Here is a 20,257-nt window from a genome sequence, read left to right as displayed (position 1 = left end):
CTGACCACTGTTGCTGTAAGTAACTTCTCACTTTTACTGATCAGCCCCAGGAGATGATGTGCTCTTTGAAAGGAAAGCTGCATACAAATGTTCCAGAGACTGATACAGCTCTAGGAGATTCTGAAAATGTGTTGCTGGTTTGGGTGATTTTATAAGGTTGAAAGAATGAACTCTCAGGGTACGGAAATGGAAAAATTTCCCTTTTTTCCCATTTTTTGTTATGATTTAAAGTACCGACTTTGTCACAGCAGTGAAGATTATTGGAAATCCTTGCTTAGAATTTGAATTCTAGCTGCTTGCTTTATCTGTGCCGCATCAGCTCTGGAGCTGTGTGCAGTCATCCTGTGACACTTCTCCTCCCAGCCATTCTGAGTTTTTGCTTTGCAGCAGCCCAGTTTACAAAGGCTAGATTTAGTTTGAGCTGCTCCATCCCAGCCCCCTGAATGCGAGTAGTTGTCCTCTGTTCCTGTTTGTCTAGCTAAGTAATTCAGCTGCTTGAAGGATCGTGGGGCCAAGTTTGTTGTTATCACCCAGGCAACTTCAATATCTGCTTCTAATGAATGCCAGTGTGTCTTAACAGGAAACACTGTATATGGTGTAACATTAGCTTAGTTAATTTAATGGGAATTCCTAAGGAAAATCTCCTCAGAAATGTGTCTGTCATTAAAAGAGATATATCTGTAATATTAAGTGCATGGTAAATACATTATTACTATTCAGACTTCAAGTAGTTTGCAGTGTACTTTACATTATTGCAATATAGGACGTTGTAATAATGAACTGAAAATAGATATGTATGCATTCTGTTCAGCACAGCAATTTAATAATTCGCTTGGCAAGAGCTCCTCTAATAGCGCAAGGACTGTGAAACATGCTTGAAATGCCAGTTGTAATTAAAAACTTTCCAAACTTAACGTTGGCAATGCTTGCACTGCTAAGATGCAAGTTTCTTTGTGAAACAGACAATAGGGGATCCAATTTTCAGTGTAATGTTTAATATTAGTTTAACCATCTTTTTTTTTTTTAATTATTAAACAAAGCATTTACTGCTGACACAGTAAGTTCTCCTGTTAAGTTTTTGCACTCCTGAGAAGGAAAGAATGCAGTGAAGTACACATTAATTTTTTGGTGCATTCTGCGGTCCCAGATTATTGCCTTAGTCGATCATCAGAAATACTGCTAAGGGTTGTTTTTCTTCTTCAGATCTGTATCTGAAGACATGTCCTCCTCTGGAGGAAAATCCCAATGAATATAGTGGTCTTTCTTGAAAAGAAAAGGAAACTGAGTGTCCCGTAGTCACTTGTAAACATCAAAATATTACAGTGTATGCCACAGAGATTCCATTTCTCCGCCTGCCCTTTCTTGTTGTTGATTTTGCAGCAGGACCCAGAGGCTCCCAGATAGGATTGGGCTCCCACAGAGTTATGAGCTGTACAAATACGTAGTAAAGTGTAGTTTGCAAAGTGAATCACAGAACTGCACGGTGATGGGTTTAGAAAGGACCATAAAACCCATCCAGTTCCAACGCCCCTGCCGTGGGCTGGCTGCCCCCCAGCTCAGGCTGCCCAGGACCCATCCACAGCCTGGCTCACCTCCAGGGATGGGGCACCTCAGCTCGGGGCAGTGCCACGGCCTCACCACCCTTTGAATAAGAAATTTCTTCCTAGAATCTAACCTGAATCTACCCTTTATTACTTTAAAGCCGTTACCTCTTGTCCTATCAATGCACTCTTGGTGAAGAGCCCCCTGAGGTATTGGAAGGCTCCTATGATGTCTCCCTGGAGCCTTTTCTTCTGCAGGCTAAACAACCCCACTCCCTCAGCCTGTCCCCACGCAGAGCTGTCCCAGCCCTGAGCATCCCAGGGCCTTCTCTGGACCCACTCCAGCAGGTCCATGTCCTCGTGCTGGGGGTCCCAGAGCACTGCAGGGGACTCAGAAGAGAGGCACAGCCCCCCCTGACCTGGTAGCCACACTTCTTTCGGTGCAGTGCAGGATACAGTTGGCTGCATCAAATACAGATAAAGGTTTGATTTCTACAAGAGGCAGTGCACCAGATTCTTTTTTGTCCTGAGTTAAGGTAGTCTAGCTCCTTATTTTGCAAGCTGTGACATTGCTAGCAGGAATCTGATTTGAAATCTGGCCTATGCCTTCTTCCTTGGGTGGTGCTTTCTGAGAAGTTCCCCTTTGCAGGCATTCTGACCATAACATAAGGTGAGACCATGAGACCAGAACTAGCAGAAAGATGGCTTTCATGCTCAAATGTGGTTTAAAAACTGAATCATTTTGACGTTAGACTCAGTTGTTCAATGCCTAGTTTTTGGAATCTCTTACATAATAGAGCATTTTAATTTAGCTTAGTTTAGTTGAGAACATTTTATCCTGAATGACTTCAGCAGTTTGTTTGGGGCAGACATGACATAGTGCCAACCTACTGAATCACCATTCATAAATATTTTGCAACAGTCACTTTCTGCTCTTGCCAGTTTTTCCTTTTTTGTTGCAATAGCAAATCACTTTTTAAAGAACGTGACTCTTCTTTTGCCTTAATGAAAGGCATTGATCGGATGAATGTGGGAGTGGGCAGGGATGGTGTACCCTAATTTCATGTGCTGCCTCCTGGAAAGAGTAAATGGGTGTTGTGGGGAAGTATGATATAATGAAAATTTCCTTCCTTCCTTTTGTTCATTCTGTTCTATCTACTTCCTTGTTCTGCAAGGCACTCAAACACTTGGAAATCCTACGTAGATGAGATGAAAGTGGAAAGCAGATTATACCCACTAAGCACTGTATTTATTACTGATGTGCATCAGTTTTGGCTGGTAAACCTTTTTGCATGTTTTGTGTTCGGTCAAATGAGTGAAATCCTGTATGTGATGCTTTGTTATGCTCACTTATTTGTATGTAACCTGCTGAAAATCTCGATCACACCCTGATAGTGATCTCTGCCATGAATCAAAGGACACTAAGAGAAGAGATACATGCATGTAACTAGGGAGAGACTATGGCTTGTCGTGAAACTGGTGTAACATACGTGCCATGAACACAATTGCTAGCTAAAATGAACAAGTAAGGAAGCTTGAGATGTTTTCAGACTAGTTTTGGTATCTTTAGCATCAGATGCAACATACTGATTTATTGCCACAGGTTCTCCTTTATCAGTTACCTTGGTGACAGGCTCTCTGTTGGGACACTTCTATCTATCTCAGTACATATTTACAATCAGAAGTTCCCCTGAAGTTTCAGTTAACTGCAGATTTAGTAAGACCTTTTTAATGGGTTAACTAATGGCTGAAATAATGCTAACTAATGGCTGAAATAAGACAAATGAAAGAGATCCCGGTAAGTAGGTAATTAATATCTGAAGGAGATCAGTAAGGCATCAGGAGGTTCTCAGACTTAAAGGAGGCTGAAGCTGCAGCATATCTTGACCCCACTTACGCTGGCATTTATCATTATTCCAATGAACTTGAGGCGAATGCAAAGCAGGGATAAGGAAAATGCAAGCTTAAAAAAGCAATTTTTTGATACATATTTTAACTCTGGCTCATTTAAGTTCTCAGAGTATCTCAAGTAGTGTTGTTATTACAGAAGTTCAAATTTTCTGTCAGTTTCCCAGCAGTTTATTTTAGCTCCGGTCTGCAACATGTCTCACAAATTTCATTCTTCCTTTGTTTTGTTGTTAGACGTGAAAGCTTCATGAACGTGTTTTTGTTTCAGTCTGTTTTGCTGTTTTGAACATAAAGTGGAAATGGCTTCCACATTCCGGATGTTCTTCCACATTCGTGTTCTAACACTCCTGCTTAAGCTCTGGCAGGCTGAAAGGGCTGGGTTTTATGTTTGGTTTTTTTCTTTTTAGGAGTGAAAGGGTAATTTTACCTCTGCCAAAGAAATTGTAGTGAATGGTTTTCATTTACTTATTTTTTTGTTTGCTTGTTTTTACTTATATAGCCAAGATACGAGATTCTACTAAGGGAACGTTTTCAAAATTCTGAGGAGAAAGATCATCTATAAAGAGTAGTGTCTGTGCTAAGGAATGCAGCAGTAATGTTTTAGCATTTTCTTTCCATAGTATACAATTCTGAATTCCAGCTCAAAATCCCTTTTAAGAATAGCCAAAATAAAAGAAAAGATAGCTGTCGCTGTGCTGACTGCCATTTTGTGAGCACGCTCTCAAGTCCCCGTTGCTGTTTGCTGGCACAGCTTGGCCCTCTGCATTTAAAAGTATAAGACTCGCTCACCTGCACTGCAGTTCTTAGCTTTGGGAATGGAGCTGAAGCTGGAAAAGGTTGTATGAGCTCTGGGAGAGTAACAGTGCAATGGAACATCAGCTCGAAGATGCCCTGGGTCTATTGGGATGCTGCGGAGAAGAAAGTAGAAGTGCTATCAGCACAGGGGGTCTGTCCTGCAGAGATCTGCTCACTGAGGGACACGGGCCGCCAGGACTCTGGGTGTCCAAACAAGGCCTTGCACAGGAATGGGAGAGAACTAATGTGCAGCCGGTGAGATGCGTTAAAGATGGCAAATGAAATGCCTTACTATCAGAATGCAAGTACCCACAGCAGTATAGAAAGCCAGAAGAGGAATGGCTGTAGGCTCATTCTTCTGGGGAACACGGAGGTCTGTTAACACTTCAGAAATCCATTGCCAAAAGAGCTGGCAAGCCAGCAGCTGGGAGACAGCGTTAATCCCATTGAAAGCCACGCGTAACAGACCAGCTGCTCGTGACAGCACCGGGGGAAGTCGGGGCTCCCTGCTGGGAGCAAGGCAGTGCAGGGCAGGGGAAGCAGTCAGTGCCTGTTGGCACGGCTCGTTCAGCAGCACACAGCGGTGCCTCACGGCGGTTCGGTGCTGAGCAGGATCCATCCCACCCGCGGCCTGCCATAGCGCGGGCAGCCGGGCCCAACAGCTGGGCCTGCCGAGCAGGCACACGGCTACGGGCCGTGCTCCCACAGCCCTGGGCTGGCACCGTGTGCTGTTCTGCTTGCTGGCGGATCTTCGTACAGTTGTTCTTCTCTGGTCCTGAGGCTGCTCTGTGAGCTCGCTCCCCGGTTCCCTTCCTGTTTGCACGTCCACTTTACACCCACAGTGTTAATGCCTGTGCTGAATCCTCATTTCCATCTCTTCTTCCGATTTGCTGTTTTTGTGATCGTTTTCACTTTTCCCTGCTTGACTCACGGTCAGGTACTGCGAGGAGCAAGTAGGGCACTTCTGTGGAGCTGGGGTGGGGATAGTTAATGACAGAGGCTCAGAGAATCCTTTGTCATTTCTCAGGCTACAGCGGCTTAATCCCGGCTGTGTCCGTGCTTTAGAGAATGGCTGCAATGCAATCAGCTGCGTTCTGCAGCTCTCCATCAATAACAGCTCTCCGTTCCCACTCCTGAGCACTGGCAGTGTCTGTCAGGAGCGTTTCACCAGACTGCCCTGGGTGCCACAGTGCCCGCAGTGGAGATCCCTTTATAAAGGAAATGATGGGGTCATTAAGAAACTTAACTCTTATTGAAAGTCCGAGAGCTGGAAAGATTTAAGATCCGATGTTACTGGGGTTCCTTTGGCAATTTTACTTAATCTTTCTGTACGTGTTCTTACTGCATAATACACAAGTCAGTTGTGAATTATAAATTAATATGCAGAAAGACAATGCTACCTGAATGATTACGGATTGCTGACAGATTACAAATTTCAGTTTGAAAATGCATCACACGGGTTTCCTTACCAGTGTCAGTTTAGCAGGATCACAACATTGCACAAATTCTCCTGCACAGCTGTTTAAACAGTCTTTTCAATCCTTTCTCTCAGGTCCTACAATGGAGAGCACAACAGGAGGAGGCAGCTGAGCTGGAAGCTGCTGTAGCTGCTAGAAGAAAAGAAAAGGAAGATGAGAAAGAAAGGCTACAGAAAGAGCAGGAAATGATTCGCAGAGCTCAGGAGAAAGAAAAAGTATGAGAAACTTCTAAGTATTTCTGCATTCATGATTTACAACTGCCGTTAAAAGCTTCAGCTGATCTCGCTGCTCCGTATTCCTGTAACAGATTTAGTGTTAGTACAGAGATCAGCAGCCCGTCCCAGTGCCTTCCCTTTTAGCCTTAAACCTGCCTCTACTTGTGCATCTGTGTTATTCTGTTCCTAACAAGAGGGTCTCACAAAAAACAGTGTTTGAACTACCTGGACGTCACCAAACCTCAGCGCTGAGGCACCAGAGGTTTTGGGCTCTTACAGTTCTGTGCTTCTCAGCAGTGTGGCAAAGACTATGAAAGCTTCCAGTGCTGCAGTTAAGTATGCTGCAATGCAGCAAATGGGCTTTACAGCATGTTGTCTGCAAGACAGCGCTCTGCACTTTGCAGCACAAGGACTTAAAAGTGAACCTGGAGCACAGCGATGCTATTAACCAGCTCAGGACACGGGAGGTCTGCAGGACATTATTCTGAGCACTTGTGTGGTTACCACTTAAATCCAAACTTCAACTTAATAGAAATCAGAAATAGGGAATATGGTGTGTTTATAAAATCAAATTGTCACGTCTGTATTTCTGTTGACCTTTCTACTTGAAGGATAGGATACAAACTCAGGAGGTTTTAGTATTAAAATCGTGTCCCTTTTTCTGATTATTTTTGCTATGAAATCTGGCTTGCTTAGAGTCCAATTTACCTGTGGAATATTTGCTAAGACTGCAAAATTATTTCTGGAACAAATAAGTAGGAGAATATTATAGGTTGTTATTGGCTGGTCTTTCAGATGCTGATGAGTGAATGAACTCCTTAAATGAAATGGGACTTCGCGTGCTAACACGTCTGTGAGAAGAGGCACTAAGAGCTGTGTTGTTATAACATGGCAGTTAGAAGGAGAGATAAGAAAGGGCTGAACTGTTTCAAGCAGAGTTGCTTCCAGGTTGTGTGCTGGAGGCTGTAGTGGCATCAGTATATGCCTCACTGCAGAAGGCTTGGGCAAATAGGAAGGAAAACGAGATCTTCATGTAAGTTGCCGTGTTTTCTCTGTAGACTTTGTCTTCTTTTCTTTATTTACCCGCCTAGTTTCTGTGTAACGTGCTTTAGTGGGAGCAAATGTTTACTGACGGGACTAAAACATGGGCAATTAGACTCCCTAGAAACTGATGGAAACTCATTTCAGTAGATGCGTCTCTTGCAGTGACAGTCCTTGCAGAAAAAACTGAAGCTATCTATTTTTACAGCAATTTGCTTAAGTTATTACTAAAGCAATTTACTTTACAACACTTAGAAAAAGCAGAAAGGAGATGATAGCAGACCAAAATAAATGACTTGCAGGCTGCTGGAAACAAATGCCTTAGCAGAGAAATGGAAATAAAATCCTTCACCACTTGAATTTTCCCTATCTACTTTTATAGCAATCAAATATTTTTTCTGTGGTCTGTTTGAAGAGACACATCTCGATGCCACGACAAACAGGGCAAAAGCAGCAGCCCGTGCTGAAGGGCTCCTGGTGGTAGTTGTGCATGACTGCTGAGTTCAGCTGTAGGGACAGTCCTGCAAAGAAGCACGGAGTGAGTGGTACCTGGAGAAAAGAAGCCGAAGCTTTGCTGAAGCCGTGCCTCCAGGACTGTTGTTAATTCTCATTGTTGTAAGTCCCCAGAGCCAGCATTTGAAAAGCTGCCAAATTTCTAATCAGTTTTATTTGATTTGTGAGTTCACTGTTCTTGTCACGACTTTGCATTTTGCATGTATCCAGGTTCTTGTCTAGCTGAAGACGTTCCTGCTTACATTTGTCACCTGATCTTCTTCCTTTCCTGCCATTTATCTTAAAGATTATAGATGCATTCTTGGCAGAGTACATCCTGCTGCCAAGCTATCCTAAATCATATAGTTAGAAAACTGTCCAAAAGTCACTTTAATGAGATGTTTCTCTTTCCTTCATAATACACAGAATGCTTTCACCGTTCCTAAGAAAAAAAAAATCGGATTGGAAGGGACATCAACAGGTCTTTAGTTCTGCTGAAAGATCCGCTCTGAGGTCTGACCAGGCAACTCATGGCTTTATCCTTGTTTTAATTTGTTTTATTTATCCTTATTCTATTGATCTTTGATATTTAAGAGTACAATTTCAGATTCAAATGTACAGAAAAGAACGTTTATGTGTGTGAAAAAACAGGCAGAGAAATCTTTCTCTTCAGAGCAGTCTTGGGTCAGCTTCAGTCAGTCTGGGTTTGCTCTTTACTTTTGCTTTGCTTCTTGTAGACACCATAATTGAACTTTAAAAACATAAATTCTACAAATACACGCAGGGAATTTTTCAAGATTATGTTCACTGTGTTACAAAACCACACTGTATATAAGATTTTTTTCACACTGACATTTATTTCTGTGTAATCGCTCTTTGCTGATATCTACTGCCCATTTAGGGTCTGGATTTAAAGCTACAAGGCAAATAGAAAGCAGAAATCACGAGAACTTGTACGTTTGTTATCCGCACACGCTTTCCACATCAGAGTTTGCAGGGTGAGACGTGGTGGCATTTTGGCTGTGTTTGATGGATAACTGTAAGTGGGCTCAGCTGGAGTGATGGTGAGCCTTTGTGGTTCCACTGCCAGCACCGCAGTGAGAGGCACAGGGAAAGGGGAGTCCATACCTAATGGCAGTTTGCTTCTTTGGCTGCAGGAAACGGTGCTGCTACTTTTCTTTTTGTTAAAGCTGGTTCTGCAGAGCTGCCTGTTCTCACGCAGTGTTTATAGCAGCAGGTGGCTCTGGAAGGGAGGAGGGGGCTCTGTGAGCTGTGTTGACCTGACTGCCAGCAATGTTAATTTCACGAGTAAATATTTTACTCGTATACATAGTTGTATGCTTAGCTGTATATATTTTCCACCTTCCCCGTGCCTGTGGATAATGTCCGTGTGGAACAGCTCTCCGCTATGCGCAGATGGGATAGCAGCTGTCTGAGGTCAGCAGTCGTATGTTTCATTTGAGTAAATGACATCTTAGGCTGCAAGGAAGGGCTGCAAACATGGTGTGTGGCCTCTTGTGTGTGCTGGGACAGCAAACCAGGACGTGGAATATCTGTGATCGGCGTAACAGGGTGGGCAGGCTGCGTCAAATGCTTCCACACCTGAATCTGAGAAGGCAATAGGTAGAAATGCTCTGCTTCTTCAATTAGACTGCAGATCAGACTTTCTTCCTGTGTATTTAAATACCGAATTTCAGAAATATCCATTGGCCTCTATTCAGAGATTATGAAAATTCCTTCAGACGGTGTGGGATGCAGAATAATTCCAAAAGAGAGAGTTTTGTTTTGTAAATATTCCGAACAGATTTGATAACCATTTTTATTAGAATGTTTCTGTACAGTCCTTGTTTTCATGTTCTCCGTGTATAAAGAATGCCCTAAGAAGACATTGTAAGTTAGCAATGCTGAAATAGAAGCACTGTTTGGAAGACCTGTGTTATTTTGAACCAAAACAGTTACAGATTTTGCTTCACAAGGTATATTGCATAAGAGGAGGAACTTTGCTGCTCCAGCTAACATCTCCAGGAGAGGCCTAAATTCAGTGTGATCAGTCAGTGACACAGATGATTGCAGCAGTTGCCAGGAAATCCACTGCTTCTACCAGGTCTGGGGCTTCCTCAGTCAGCACTGGGGCAGGTGATGCACCGTGCCGTGCTCTGGCTGGTTTTTGTTTGAGGCACATCAGGGTATGTCATTATCTCTGTGTCCCAACCTGTCTTTTTCTTCTGGTACCTGCAGGTGATTGGAAAGAAAAAGTAGAAATGAAGGAGTGGTCAACAAGAGAAACTGCAAGTGTTAACACTTGTAGGGCTGTCGTGTCACCCCAGCTCTTGTTGGCTTGAGCAGAGTGCTCAGAGTCATGCAGAAAGGAAGACACGCAGTGTGTCTTGGAGAGGGTATAGAATCTTGTCTTACTAGGTGTTAGTACTACTGTGTTACTAACAGGTAGAAGCAGGGCAGGCCAGCTGTGCTTCGTGCTGACAGGAGCCACGAGGTCAGGAAGCTCAGGAGGTCTCAGGCAGCAGCGTGTTGGGGTTTCCATTTGAGAACTGACTGGAGGGCCTGGTGCCAGCACGCATAATTGTTACTTCCCACAGCCAAATCAAGGTGCCTCACCTTATGTAGGTTTACCTGCTTTATGTTATGGATGGAATCAAAGACTCATAGCACACACAGCACATTTTTCGGCTGAACTCGGGCTCGTACACAGCTTCCTATCTGCAGGTGTCTGAACTCTTCTTGGAAACTGGGCTTATGGACGGTTGTTGGTTTGTTCACTGTTTGTTTGTTCAACTTCTAGGTTAAAAAATACTTGGCTGAGAAACAGCTTAAGTGGCAAGAACAGGAAGAAAAAGAGCTACAACATTTGGAGGAATTAAGGAAATTAATGGCTAAACAAGCAATTAAAGACAGAGAACGGTAAAATACATTACATGTGAATATACTGTCAGTAGAGCTTTTCACAGTAGAATTTGTTTTGTTCTCCCTACCTTTTAAATTAAAACAAAATCAAATAGTGATTTTTTTTTTCTTCCCGTTTGGTGGTTTCCCCACTTGATACGTGAAGGTTGCAACATGGCTGTATTCTGAAAGCAATTTATTTCTTCTTTTAAATTAATTCAAATCAGTCACAGCATTAGAGCCATGTAAGCAATGAACAGTGCAAACAAAGAAGGGCACACACATGAAGTCCAGCTCCCTTCATGCTCTCTGTGTTGTGGACGGGTAGCTGAACCTTCTGTGCTATTTTTCAAATTGATCAGGTTGGTTTTTGTTTGAAGGCAGCGAGGGGAGCACATTGAGCATCTGCAGCCTTAAAGACACTAATCATTCTTTCAGAGAACCTTCAATTGTGCCCCTCAACTTTGAGACAATCAAATAGTTACTCAGTGTTGAGTATTCAGACCTGGTTCTAGTAAAAGCTGTTGCTCTTGTTTTGCACGAAGAGCTCTCAGTTATTGATACAGTAAATGGTGCTGCACTGGATCAAGTATTTCCACGGAACTGTTTGCTTTCTTCCTCTTAAGCAAACTGCATTTAGGATTTTAACCAGTGCCAGTGAGAAAATCTTGATGGTGATTTTTGTATGTTAGAACCAGAATGCTTCTAAGGGTGGAATTAAAATACAAACAATGTACGGTGCGTCCCTGGTAGCTGCTGTTCGCTTGTTTGATGGATGGGCTGAACCTGTTTGTGCTTCAACCTGTGCCAAGTCTTCTCTGCAGAATGTGGTCTCTAATGACCTGCTGAAGAAAGGAGGACCATTAAAAAACCATTGTATGCAGTCTGGTTATAACTGCTCTCAAATCAAAAGTTCGCCTTTTTTACATGAAATGACTCGCCAGGTGAGCAGACTAGAAATGGAATTAAAATAGGGATGAAGTTCAATTGACTTTTAAAGACTGAAATTTTTCGTAGTCATTCATTGTGAAGCTCTGCTTCCATCTGACTTTGCTACGGCGCCTCGCTGACAGCTGAGTTTAGATGGCAGTCCTTAAGCTGGGAGCACTCCTCCACCTTGCCTCACACGTACCTGGCACTGGTTTTAGCTAGGAGCAGAGGAAATACAAGGCTTGCATTACTGAGTTTTCAGCAGAACTGAATAGGAGAAAATGACTTTTCTCTAAACCTGTACACTGCAGTGTGCCAGGCAGTTGGGGACCGTTCTTTTCTTATGGTAATAAACACTGCAGGATAAAATATAAGGAAATGGCACAGTTCATTGAGGAATGCAGGAAGGAAACAATCATACCTTCGGGCTATTATGAACCAAACGTCAGCAAGTGCTTACCATTATGTTTCCCTGAATTGGCATACTGTACAAAATAAAACAGTTTAAAGAAAAATGCTTGCTCTTTGTGGAGATTAATAATTCTCTGTGCTTTTCACCTCCAAAGCCTTCACAAATATTAATCAAAGGAGGGCAGAGAGGTGTTTCTGCTACTAGGAGCTGTAGTGCTACTGGCACGGCGTCAGGTACGTGTTGTACCGAAGGCAGGGTGCTGGTGTAGTGACTTCACAGTGAAGAACTGCAGTCCTACAGAAACGAATTGTATCCTCTTAGTCTGTCTATCCATGCTTAGTCTGTTCCAGAGCACAACACGTTTTTAAGTCTTTGCAGAGCCGATTGTAAAAGATGGATCAGAGCAGCACAGCAATTCTGACCTGATATGTTCTCGGGCTTCTTTGGGAAAGGAGCATGTTTGGTGTGAGCTAGCTGGCTGTTCCAAGAAGGAGATACAGGCTGGGCAGGCACAGAGCATTTCTAATGCATGCAATCGGATACCAAAAAATGTTCTGCCCCTATCCAGAATTGTTTCTATGTTTAGTTTTAAATTAAGCAATCGGGCTTATAAAATAATGATTTAATATAAATATATATCCCAGACTTGCTGCTGTGTTCAGGTCTCACTGGGTAAGCATGATATGGACTGTGACCAAATCGAAGGAGTAAAGGCTCTGAAACAGATGCTGGGAGCACTGAGTGTCTGCATGTGGCCCATTGAAAGCAGAGATTTAAATATGAATGAGGTGCTTATTGAACTGATGGAAGGAATAAGGCAGGTTCTGATACAGAGCAAAAATGCTACCTGTGTTATAAACCTTCCCCTCCCTCCCAATTCCAACTATATCTGTCCCAATAAACCGTAGTCCATTTTTTCCTGTCGAATATTTATGAGGTGTTGTGTTAAAGTGGAGTTTTAGTGAAATTCTGCTCATCAAAAATTACATAAGTGAGTGCCCACTCACTTCAAAGGCGGTTTTACTGAACCTGAGCAGCTAAGCTTGTTTTTCAGCTGGCGATTTATTAAAATTGGCACTTAGAGTGGTACTTAGAATCAAAATTGAACATTGAAATATCTTAATTTTTAGCTTCTATAAAATCAATTTTAATTCTATACAGCAGCAATATTCTGGGTCCCCTCGCTGCCCCACTCTGCCTGTTGGTTGCCTTGGTATTCATTTGCAATCACTGGCGCATTCACACTGGGTAAAACGTTTGCGTTTGATTTTATCAAAGCTCCACACCCCATGTGAATCAGAATTCCTGCAGCAAAGCCTGTGAGCTTAGACCTGAATGAGTGCCCTCAGTTTTAGAAGTTCCCAAGCTGTTGAATTTTGTATTTGATAACACTGGAGTATTTTAGAACTCATAGCAGTCGGCTCAAGCAGAGTGAAGGATTTTTGATATAATATAATTTTGTCATTTTCAAAGAATATTTCTGCTTTTTATCAAATATTCTTCATATGAAAAACTGATTAAATGTTCTCCCAGGGAAAAAAAAATGACCTGTAAAGATTTCCATTGCAAGCAGTTCTATGATTCTATGAAGCCTTTGGATGTGGTGCTGAGGGCCAAGGTTTAGCAGAGGGCTGTTAGTTAGGGCAGTATGGTTGGGTTGTGGGCGGACTTGGTGATCTTTAAGGTCTTTTCCAACCTGAGTAATTCTATGATTCTATTCTACTCTGTACAGTGATGCGCAAAGCCTCTCCAGGGCATCCTGGCTTCGTACTGCTCTCTTAGGACCAACATTTTTGTCCCAGTAGTTGTTATCGGGCCGTGGCTGCAGTGCTCTTTTGGAGCCACCAACACAACTCCGCATTCAGTTCCAAGACGTGCAGTCCAGCCACACATGGAGCTAACGAAACGTTGAGAGCAATGAGGGCAGTTCTGCTGTAGTTGAAGCAGCCCTTTTTTCTGTGCTTCCCTGAAGGCAAACCGTGGCAACAGCAGCTTGTGTGAAAGGGCTGCCAGTGCCACCACAGAACGTCCTGCAGCTTCCTGAGAAACAGGCTTTGGCAGCGGGCTGAGAAGCAGAAGGAGGCATTGCTGGTGGTGTGGTGGCAGTGGCACCTCAGGGGCAGAGAGCTGAGCAGTGAGGGCAGTGCAGTAGGTGAAGATTCGGGGTTATTTGTGCTGAGCTCCGTTTGTTCCTTCGGAGAAAGCCTTTAATTCACGAGTTTTCTTGCTTCTTGGAAGGGATTTGTTTCTTTAAATGGGAAGGGTTATAGGGAACAGTTGTGCTGCCATACACAGATGTCAGAGAACATTTCTTCTTGGCAAAGAAAATGGAAAAAAGTGAGTAATGGTGCCATAAAGCTTAAAGCTTGCTAGAGAAGAGCTAGGGCTGTAGAAATGAAGTCTGAAAGGTTAACCAACTTATAAAAAATACATAAAGGGAACGGCATTCTTTGCGCTTGTCAGGAATTTTGATGGTGGGCATAAGAGAGCATCAGGCTAGTTTTCAATTGGAAAGTAACAACTTTAAAGTGAAACTTGACCAGTTTTCCTGTTTGTATGCATGCTGTTTTACAGGGTGGAGTTCAGACAAGCGCTGCTGGAAAAGCGGATCCTGGAGAAAAAGGAGGAGGCCCTTCGAGAAGCGTGTGCAGCAGAAGAGAAAGAGAAATGCCTGGAAGCACTCCGACAAAAGGTGCTTCTATTTCTCATGCGTGGTATTTTCAGGTGCAGTAGAGACAGAGCACATACTGACATACTGTGTGGAAGTTAAAATGTTATGCCACAAGCAAATAAATGAAGAAGCTAAAATGCACTCCAGGTCTGACATTAATGTTAATTCTGCCATGCTATAAATCTTGTGTGCTTTGTAACCGGCAGGAAGAATATTAAGAAGTTAAAGTGCACTGAGATGTCCAGAAGTATGGACGGGGCTAAACTGAGCCTGCTGGCTGCTTCTGGCTATGGGCTGTGAACATCAGATCTCGTGTCGATCTGTGCTAGAGCTGCAGATGCTGGCACTTCTGTCGTACCACCCCTGAGGTCTCCTTTGCACCCAGGGCCACGCACCGCCCTTATGGCACGGAGCAGTGGTGCATGTCCTCAGGAGGGGCTGTCCTCTGGTCACCTGGAGTTCAACATAGGCTTATTTCCCTGCAGCGTTTGTGAGGCAGCAACGTGAGCTCTCTCTTCATAGAAATGCCATTCAGCTTTCGGGTTTATTTCAGTTTGTAAGGACTGGCAGTGGCATTCACAGTGTGCAGGTGCTCTGCGTGCAGCCTGCCCGTGTAGCAGGCAGCTCTCCAGGCTGTGGCAGCCCTGCACTTAGCAGTCATGCACGGTGCTATGAAGTCTAGGCAATTAAATTGTCTCCATCAGGAAGCTGGAAAAAATCTCCCTGAGTTTCACTGCATTAAAGTGGTTTTCAGTGTTCGGTCTGAGGCAGTTTTCCTGCATTCACACCTTGCATCTTCCCCTCTGTTCTGTGTTACAGCACTCGGAGGTTGCTGGCAGGGCCTGGCTGGGGGCTGTGCTGCTGGGATCATCCGGAGAGCACAGGGCTGTGCTGGCTGTGGGACCTGGTCCTGTGCCCCTGGTGGGACGCACAAGCCCTGGGCTCAACTTTTTGGCTTTACAGCACTTACATATGGAGGCAGATTGGTTTAAGGTTCTAAACCGTGTCAGCGATGGTGTTCAAGGGATGTGTGCAACTGATACCACCGTGCCCCCACACAGACTGTAACGGTTGTTTCCACATTGTGTGCTTTAGGTTTCCATTGTAGCAAAACCAGACCCAGCCAGAGTGGTGGCTGATACTGCAGCATCTAAAGCACGGATGGGCGTTGGGTCCACAGAAGAGTTTGTTCTTCAGAAGCCGCTGTTTCAGTTGCAAACATACAGTGAAGAGCAGGTAATAGCCTGTCCTTGTACTGCATGCTTTATTGTTTGCAGCCATACTGTGAGAGCAATAGGTGGTAATGGCTGTGTAGCTGAAACAGTAACGTTAATGGCAGAACATAGAACACAATGTATGTAAAACTAAAATCCTTAGGAGCAATGGGAGGAGCCAGCTCTGTGCCCAGGAGTCTGCAGTGCTGCAGCACACAGCAGCACACAGCAGCACACACACACACACACACACACACACACACACACACACACACACACAGTGCCCCAGGGCTGTGCTGCTGTCCCTGAGCCACATCTCCCACCAGTGGGGAGGATGCGGGTGCCAACTGCTTGCTGAGCACTTTGCTCCATTTCAAAACTCGTCCCATTCATCCTTTTACACGCTCCCTTTAAAAAGTGCCTCCTCTTCACCTGCTCCTGCAGGCGTTGTGCTAAGTATCTGAAGTGAAGTGCAAGTCCTCCTTACTGCGTGGAAGAGCAATGCCACAGATAACTTCCTGGTGGGGCATTCTTTTCATTTTGGGATCTTATTACACTTCTGTTCATAAACTGAAAATAGAATTGTTGCTACCTGCTCGCTGTTGCTGAACTGAAAAGCAGATGGGATGTAGTATGCGAGGGCTAAAGGAGAAACCAGTCAGGGTAAGCATGATGTGGTTTTCAGGTTGCCTGCTCTGCTGAGGACGGAGCTAGCTCTATTTCAACTGAAGTTAAGAACACAGGGAGGGATGTTCTGTTTCTTTTACTACTTTCCATCTGTCAGTGTATGCATTTGGAACTGAGAAGCCCTAAAATGTCTTAAAAAGGGAAGTGCTGGGCAAGCACGGTAATAGACATCATTACATTTCAGCTTATTCAACACTAAAATAAAGCTTTTATGCCATGGAACTACATAATAGCATTCTTCTTTCTGTCAGTATCATTTCCAAATTCCAGAATGGGAAGGATTTCGAATGCAAGGGTCTTTACTTGGCTAAGAAAATTTGCCCAAATCCAATGGGTGTTGTGAGGTTTGGAAAAGCCTGGCTTGAGCTGCTCTGAAGGGTGCGTGTGAGGTCGATACGTGAGTTCTCAGAACGCTCTGCCCACTTCAGCTGGCCGTGGGCACTGCTTCTGCTCCTGCCAACACCCCGCACCTGGCCAAGGAGCTGAAAGGGGCTGTGCATTTTGTCAGATAACCTCACGGCAAATTTTAGCGTTAATTTCCCTGGGCCTTAGTTGTTGTTACAGATATGGAAGTGGTACTGCCAAGCAGTCACTAAGTAATGCAACGAAAAAAAAATCATAAATGCATTTGAAATGCTCAGATCCCATAGGGAAAAAGGCAAAAAAAAAAAAAAAAAAAAAAAAAAAAAAAAAAAAAAAAAAAAAAAAAAAAAGGAAGGAAGAATTAAAAGTTTTGTCCTGAAAGCAGGGTTGCATTGATGGAGAACATCAGGGAAGTCAGAATCCTTTTCCTGAGCAGGCTGAGTTCAAGTTCAAGTCACTCAGTTTCTCATCTGCACTTTGAACTGAGCCACAAGGAGGACTGAAAACCAGAGCTCTTTGTTAACACAGATTGTGATCATTAGTATTTAAAAAGAATGATATCAAAATATGTGTGGTGAGTTATTCACCAGTGAACATCTTTGCTTCCAAAGGCTCTGTTTGGGACCAAAACATTTTTAATCACCTTCTGAACACTTTTGTTTCAAACATATATAACATATAATGTATGTGTCTATATATGCATTCACAAATAGCCTTTAAGTATTACTGTACTCGCAGTGTAAGTGAGAAAAGTATGGTTTTGTCTCATCATTGCTGTGGTTTATTTTAACAGATCCTTTCTGACCCCAGGCTTCGTGTCGAGTTAGCTCTTCGAGAAGCTGGACTTCATAAAACACTTTATGCAAAAGAGATTTTACCAAAAATTCCTCCACCGAAGCTTCCAAGAAGAGATATGGAATCTACAGTGTTTAAAGTGTAGAGCGCTGTGTGTATCAAGAGCAGAGAAGCTCCAGGGCTGTCATCTGGGCCGTAACAGTAGAGCTTTCAATACATTTCTCACTGGCTGTGTCACGGAGCTGCTCGGTTGTCACTGTGTGCAATCATTTAAGAAAAGGCTGTGCCTTTCCTCAGCGCTTGGTACAACATCTGACACCTGCCTGGGTGCAGCCTTTGGGGAGGTTTGGTGGGTGTGGGCTGCTCTAGAACTCCCCATGCTGCAGGATTCCCCGTATTTCTTCCCAGCAGAAGATCAGCACTGATGGGAAACACCTCTCAAACTCTGCTGGCCAATTTGATGCAGAGCGTGGTTCGGAATTCTGGTTTTTAATTGGCAACACAGACCCCAAAGGCTTTGCAGTGACTTAGATTACACCGTGGTACACAAATACATCCCACATGGCTTTCATTGCAGGTTGCCTGAGAATTTGATTCTTTTAATCATAAGATCTTTCTGCTATTCCTTGATGACGGTAAGAAGGAACTTAACCTTTGTCTGAATTTAGAAACCAGTTTGCTCTGTTGTTTTTACTGGAAACCAGTCATGCAAGCATTTTGTATTGGCAGTGTTTCGGAGTGAATTATACATTATAAACACCATTTCAGATCCAGGATTTTTATTTTGGAGCGGACACCGCTAGGTGTGATCCTCTCCAATTAGAGGTAAATTGATGTCGTTTCATTTTGTAACTGATTGCATTTTCAAGCCTCACATAAGATGGCTGTAAAATGTATTCTGTATGTAAACAAGTTACAGTGAGGAGCTTAACCCAGAATTCCTAAGGACAATAAATGTCAGAAAGATCTGAACATCCGTATTTGAGTATCTAGTTAACCACAGGAACTGAATTAGCCTAATATTGTGGTGCCTTACAGGTGCTAATAGGACACACATCTTCAAGGCCATGTGAGGCACTGATTCCTCGCTGCCCAAAGGAGGATCTATGGGTGAGGATGTTGGAGGCCCGGCCAGCAGAGCCCATCTGCAGAGCTGTGCTGGCTGCTGCACTCCTCAGCAGACCGTCCTTCCTGCTGACTGGCTCAGCAGCTCTGCACCAGCGTCTTGCAGTCTGACAGGTGATGCTACATTTTCCACGCCTTACACTGAAGGTAATGCTGACAACACGTAGCAGTGCATCCTGACCTCAGGAGGGGTGCTGGTGCCCAGGGAGGAAGGTTTGCTCTGGTGTGGGGGGGTGAGGCTGTGAAAACAGAAGCAGAGAACTGAGGAAGGGATCAAAAAGCCAGGGGAGGGCGGGCGCTGCAGGCTGCAGCATTGGGCAGCTTTAAATCGAGGCAAAGTTATCTGAGTAGTGAAGCAAATCTGAGTCATTTCGCTTGGGGTAGAAATGCTGCAGACTGCTTGCTCAAGAGCAGCGGGAGCTGAATATCCTCTGGGTTTAGTTATTGCATGTTTGTCTCGTTGCAATTCAGTGCGTATTTGTGCATTTTACTTTGGCGTCTTGTTCAAGGTAACTTAGTATTTTTAACACATGCTTGGGCAGCTTGTTGGATGCTCCAGCAGAGGAGGCCAGCACTGCTTTGCTTCTCTTCTGGAGACCAGCTTGGCTCTAGGGTAAATCCTCCCGATGGCTTCCCAAAAACAGAAGGTCTCATGCTTAAGGCAGTGGTTTTTTCTTGCCTTTAAAGGCAGATCCAGAAGACAATCTCAGTGGTGCAAAATCTTGTAAAATTGTAATTGTCTTTAGTAAGTAACTAGTAAGATGCTTATGGAGAAACAACGTTTACATGAAGCAGAAAATTGTTTTTGGAAAAAGGGGCTCTGATTTATAAGCAGTACTGTGGATGTTGTCACGTCTGCTGTTTCTCAGAGAATGGGCTCAGTGGTGTCATCTGAAATCTGGGAAGAACTCTCTAACTCCAATGTGGTGTTAGAAAGAGGCATTCCTTTATTGCTCACCATGTGCACCAGGCGAGGTGACAAGCACTGTGATCTTTTGGAGTTCAGGTTCTACTGAAGCATCCATATGCAGCACATTAAGACATCCATATGCAGCACATTGGCACACAGATTTGTCAAGGACTCACTCATATATGCTAATGCACCTTTGGCCGTGCTCACTGATATCTGGGGTGGCCAAGTGCCCACCTGCTTCTTCCCTATTTTCCACCATCAGCTTCGTCACTCACTTTCAGCTGCTGGATGTTCTGAAGCCTGAGAACAACTTCTTTATGAAAATGAAGTCACTCCTCTTCAAGATGTACCACTCAGCTGTCAGTTTTGATCGTCAGAAGTGGCTCAAATGTTAACTGGTGCCTGAAAGTCAAGTATGCCACAGCTGCAGGATGAGTCGGTGCGGTACCAACTGCTGCAGAAACACAATGCTTGTGCCAGCTTCTGTTCACACAAGCTTCTGTGTGCTTTTGGGTATGTATTTATAGACGAGAAATGTGAGCGGCTGCAGTGCCGGCTCCGATCCCTGGGAGGCGGGCGGCTGTGCTGGATGGTTTGCATTCCGAAAGGAGCTCCCAAAGACGGAGGTGCTGAGCCCTGTAAGCCATTAACTGACTGACGTGAAACCCTGGGAGGGTGTCAGAATGTGCAACAAAGTAAACATTTCCCAATGTAATCATTAAGTGAAAGGCGGAATGATTGAAGAGCCTTAACTGCGCCACATTGTAGAAAATAAA

At 44.0% G+C, this 20,257-nt stretch overlaps 1 protein-coding gene across 3 annotated transcripts in view; it reads left to right on the top strand.

The window, feature by feature from the left end:
* Positions 1–18,415, top strand: part of CCDC148 (coiled-coil domain containing 148) — a 47,243-nt gene extending 28,828 nt beyond the window's left edge. For all 3 annotated transcript variants that reach the window (XM_010714073.4, XM_085228110.1, XM_085228111.1), the window contains 5 exons: positions 5,797–5,937; positions 10,271–10,389; positions 14,288–14,405; positions 15,480–15,620; positions 17,442–18,415. In XM_010714073.4, the coding sequence (XP_010712375.2) occupies positions 5,797–5,937; positions 10,271–10,389; positions 14,288–14,405; positions 15,480–15,620; positions 17,442–17,588 (666 nt within the window). In that variant the 3' untranslated portion in view covers positions 17,589–18,415. The remainder of the gene's footprint in view (positions 1–5,796; positions 5,938–10,270; positions 10,390–14,287; positions 14,406–15,479; positions 15,621–17,441) is intronic.
* The last annotated feature ends 1,842 nt before the right edge of the window (positions 18,416–20,257 follow it).

The sequence above is a fragment of the Meleagris gallopavo genome, chromosome 7 (assembly GCF_905368555.1).
Source record: "Meleagris gallopavo chromosome 7, MGAL_WU_HG_1.1, whole genome shotgun sequence".
NCBI classification, from domain to species: Eukaryota; Metazoa; Chordata; class Aves; order Galliformes; family Phasianidae; genus Meleagris; species Meleagris gallopavo.
Note: the sequence above shows the minus strand (reverse complement) of the source record. Positions and strands in the feature narration are given on the sequence as shown.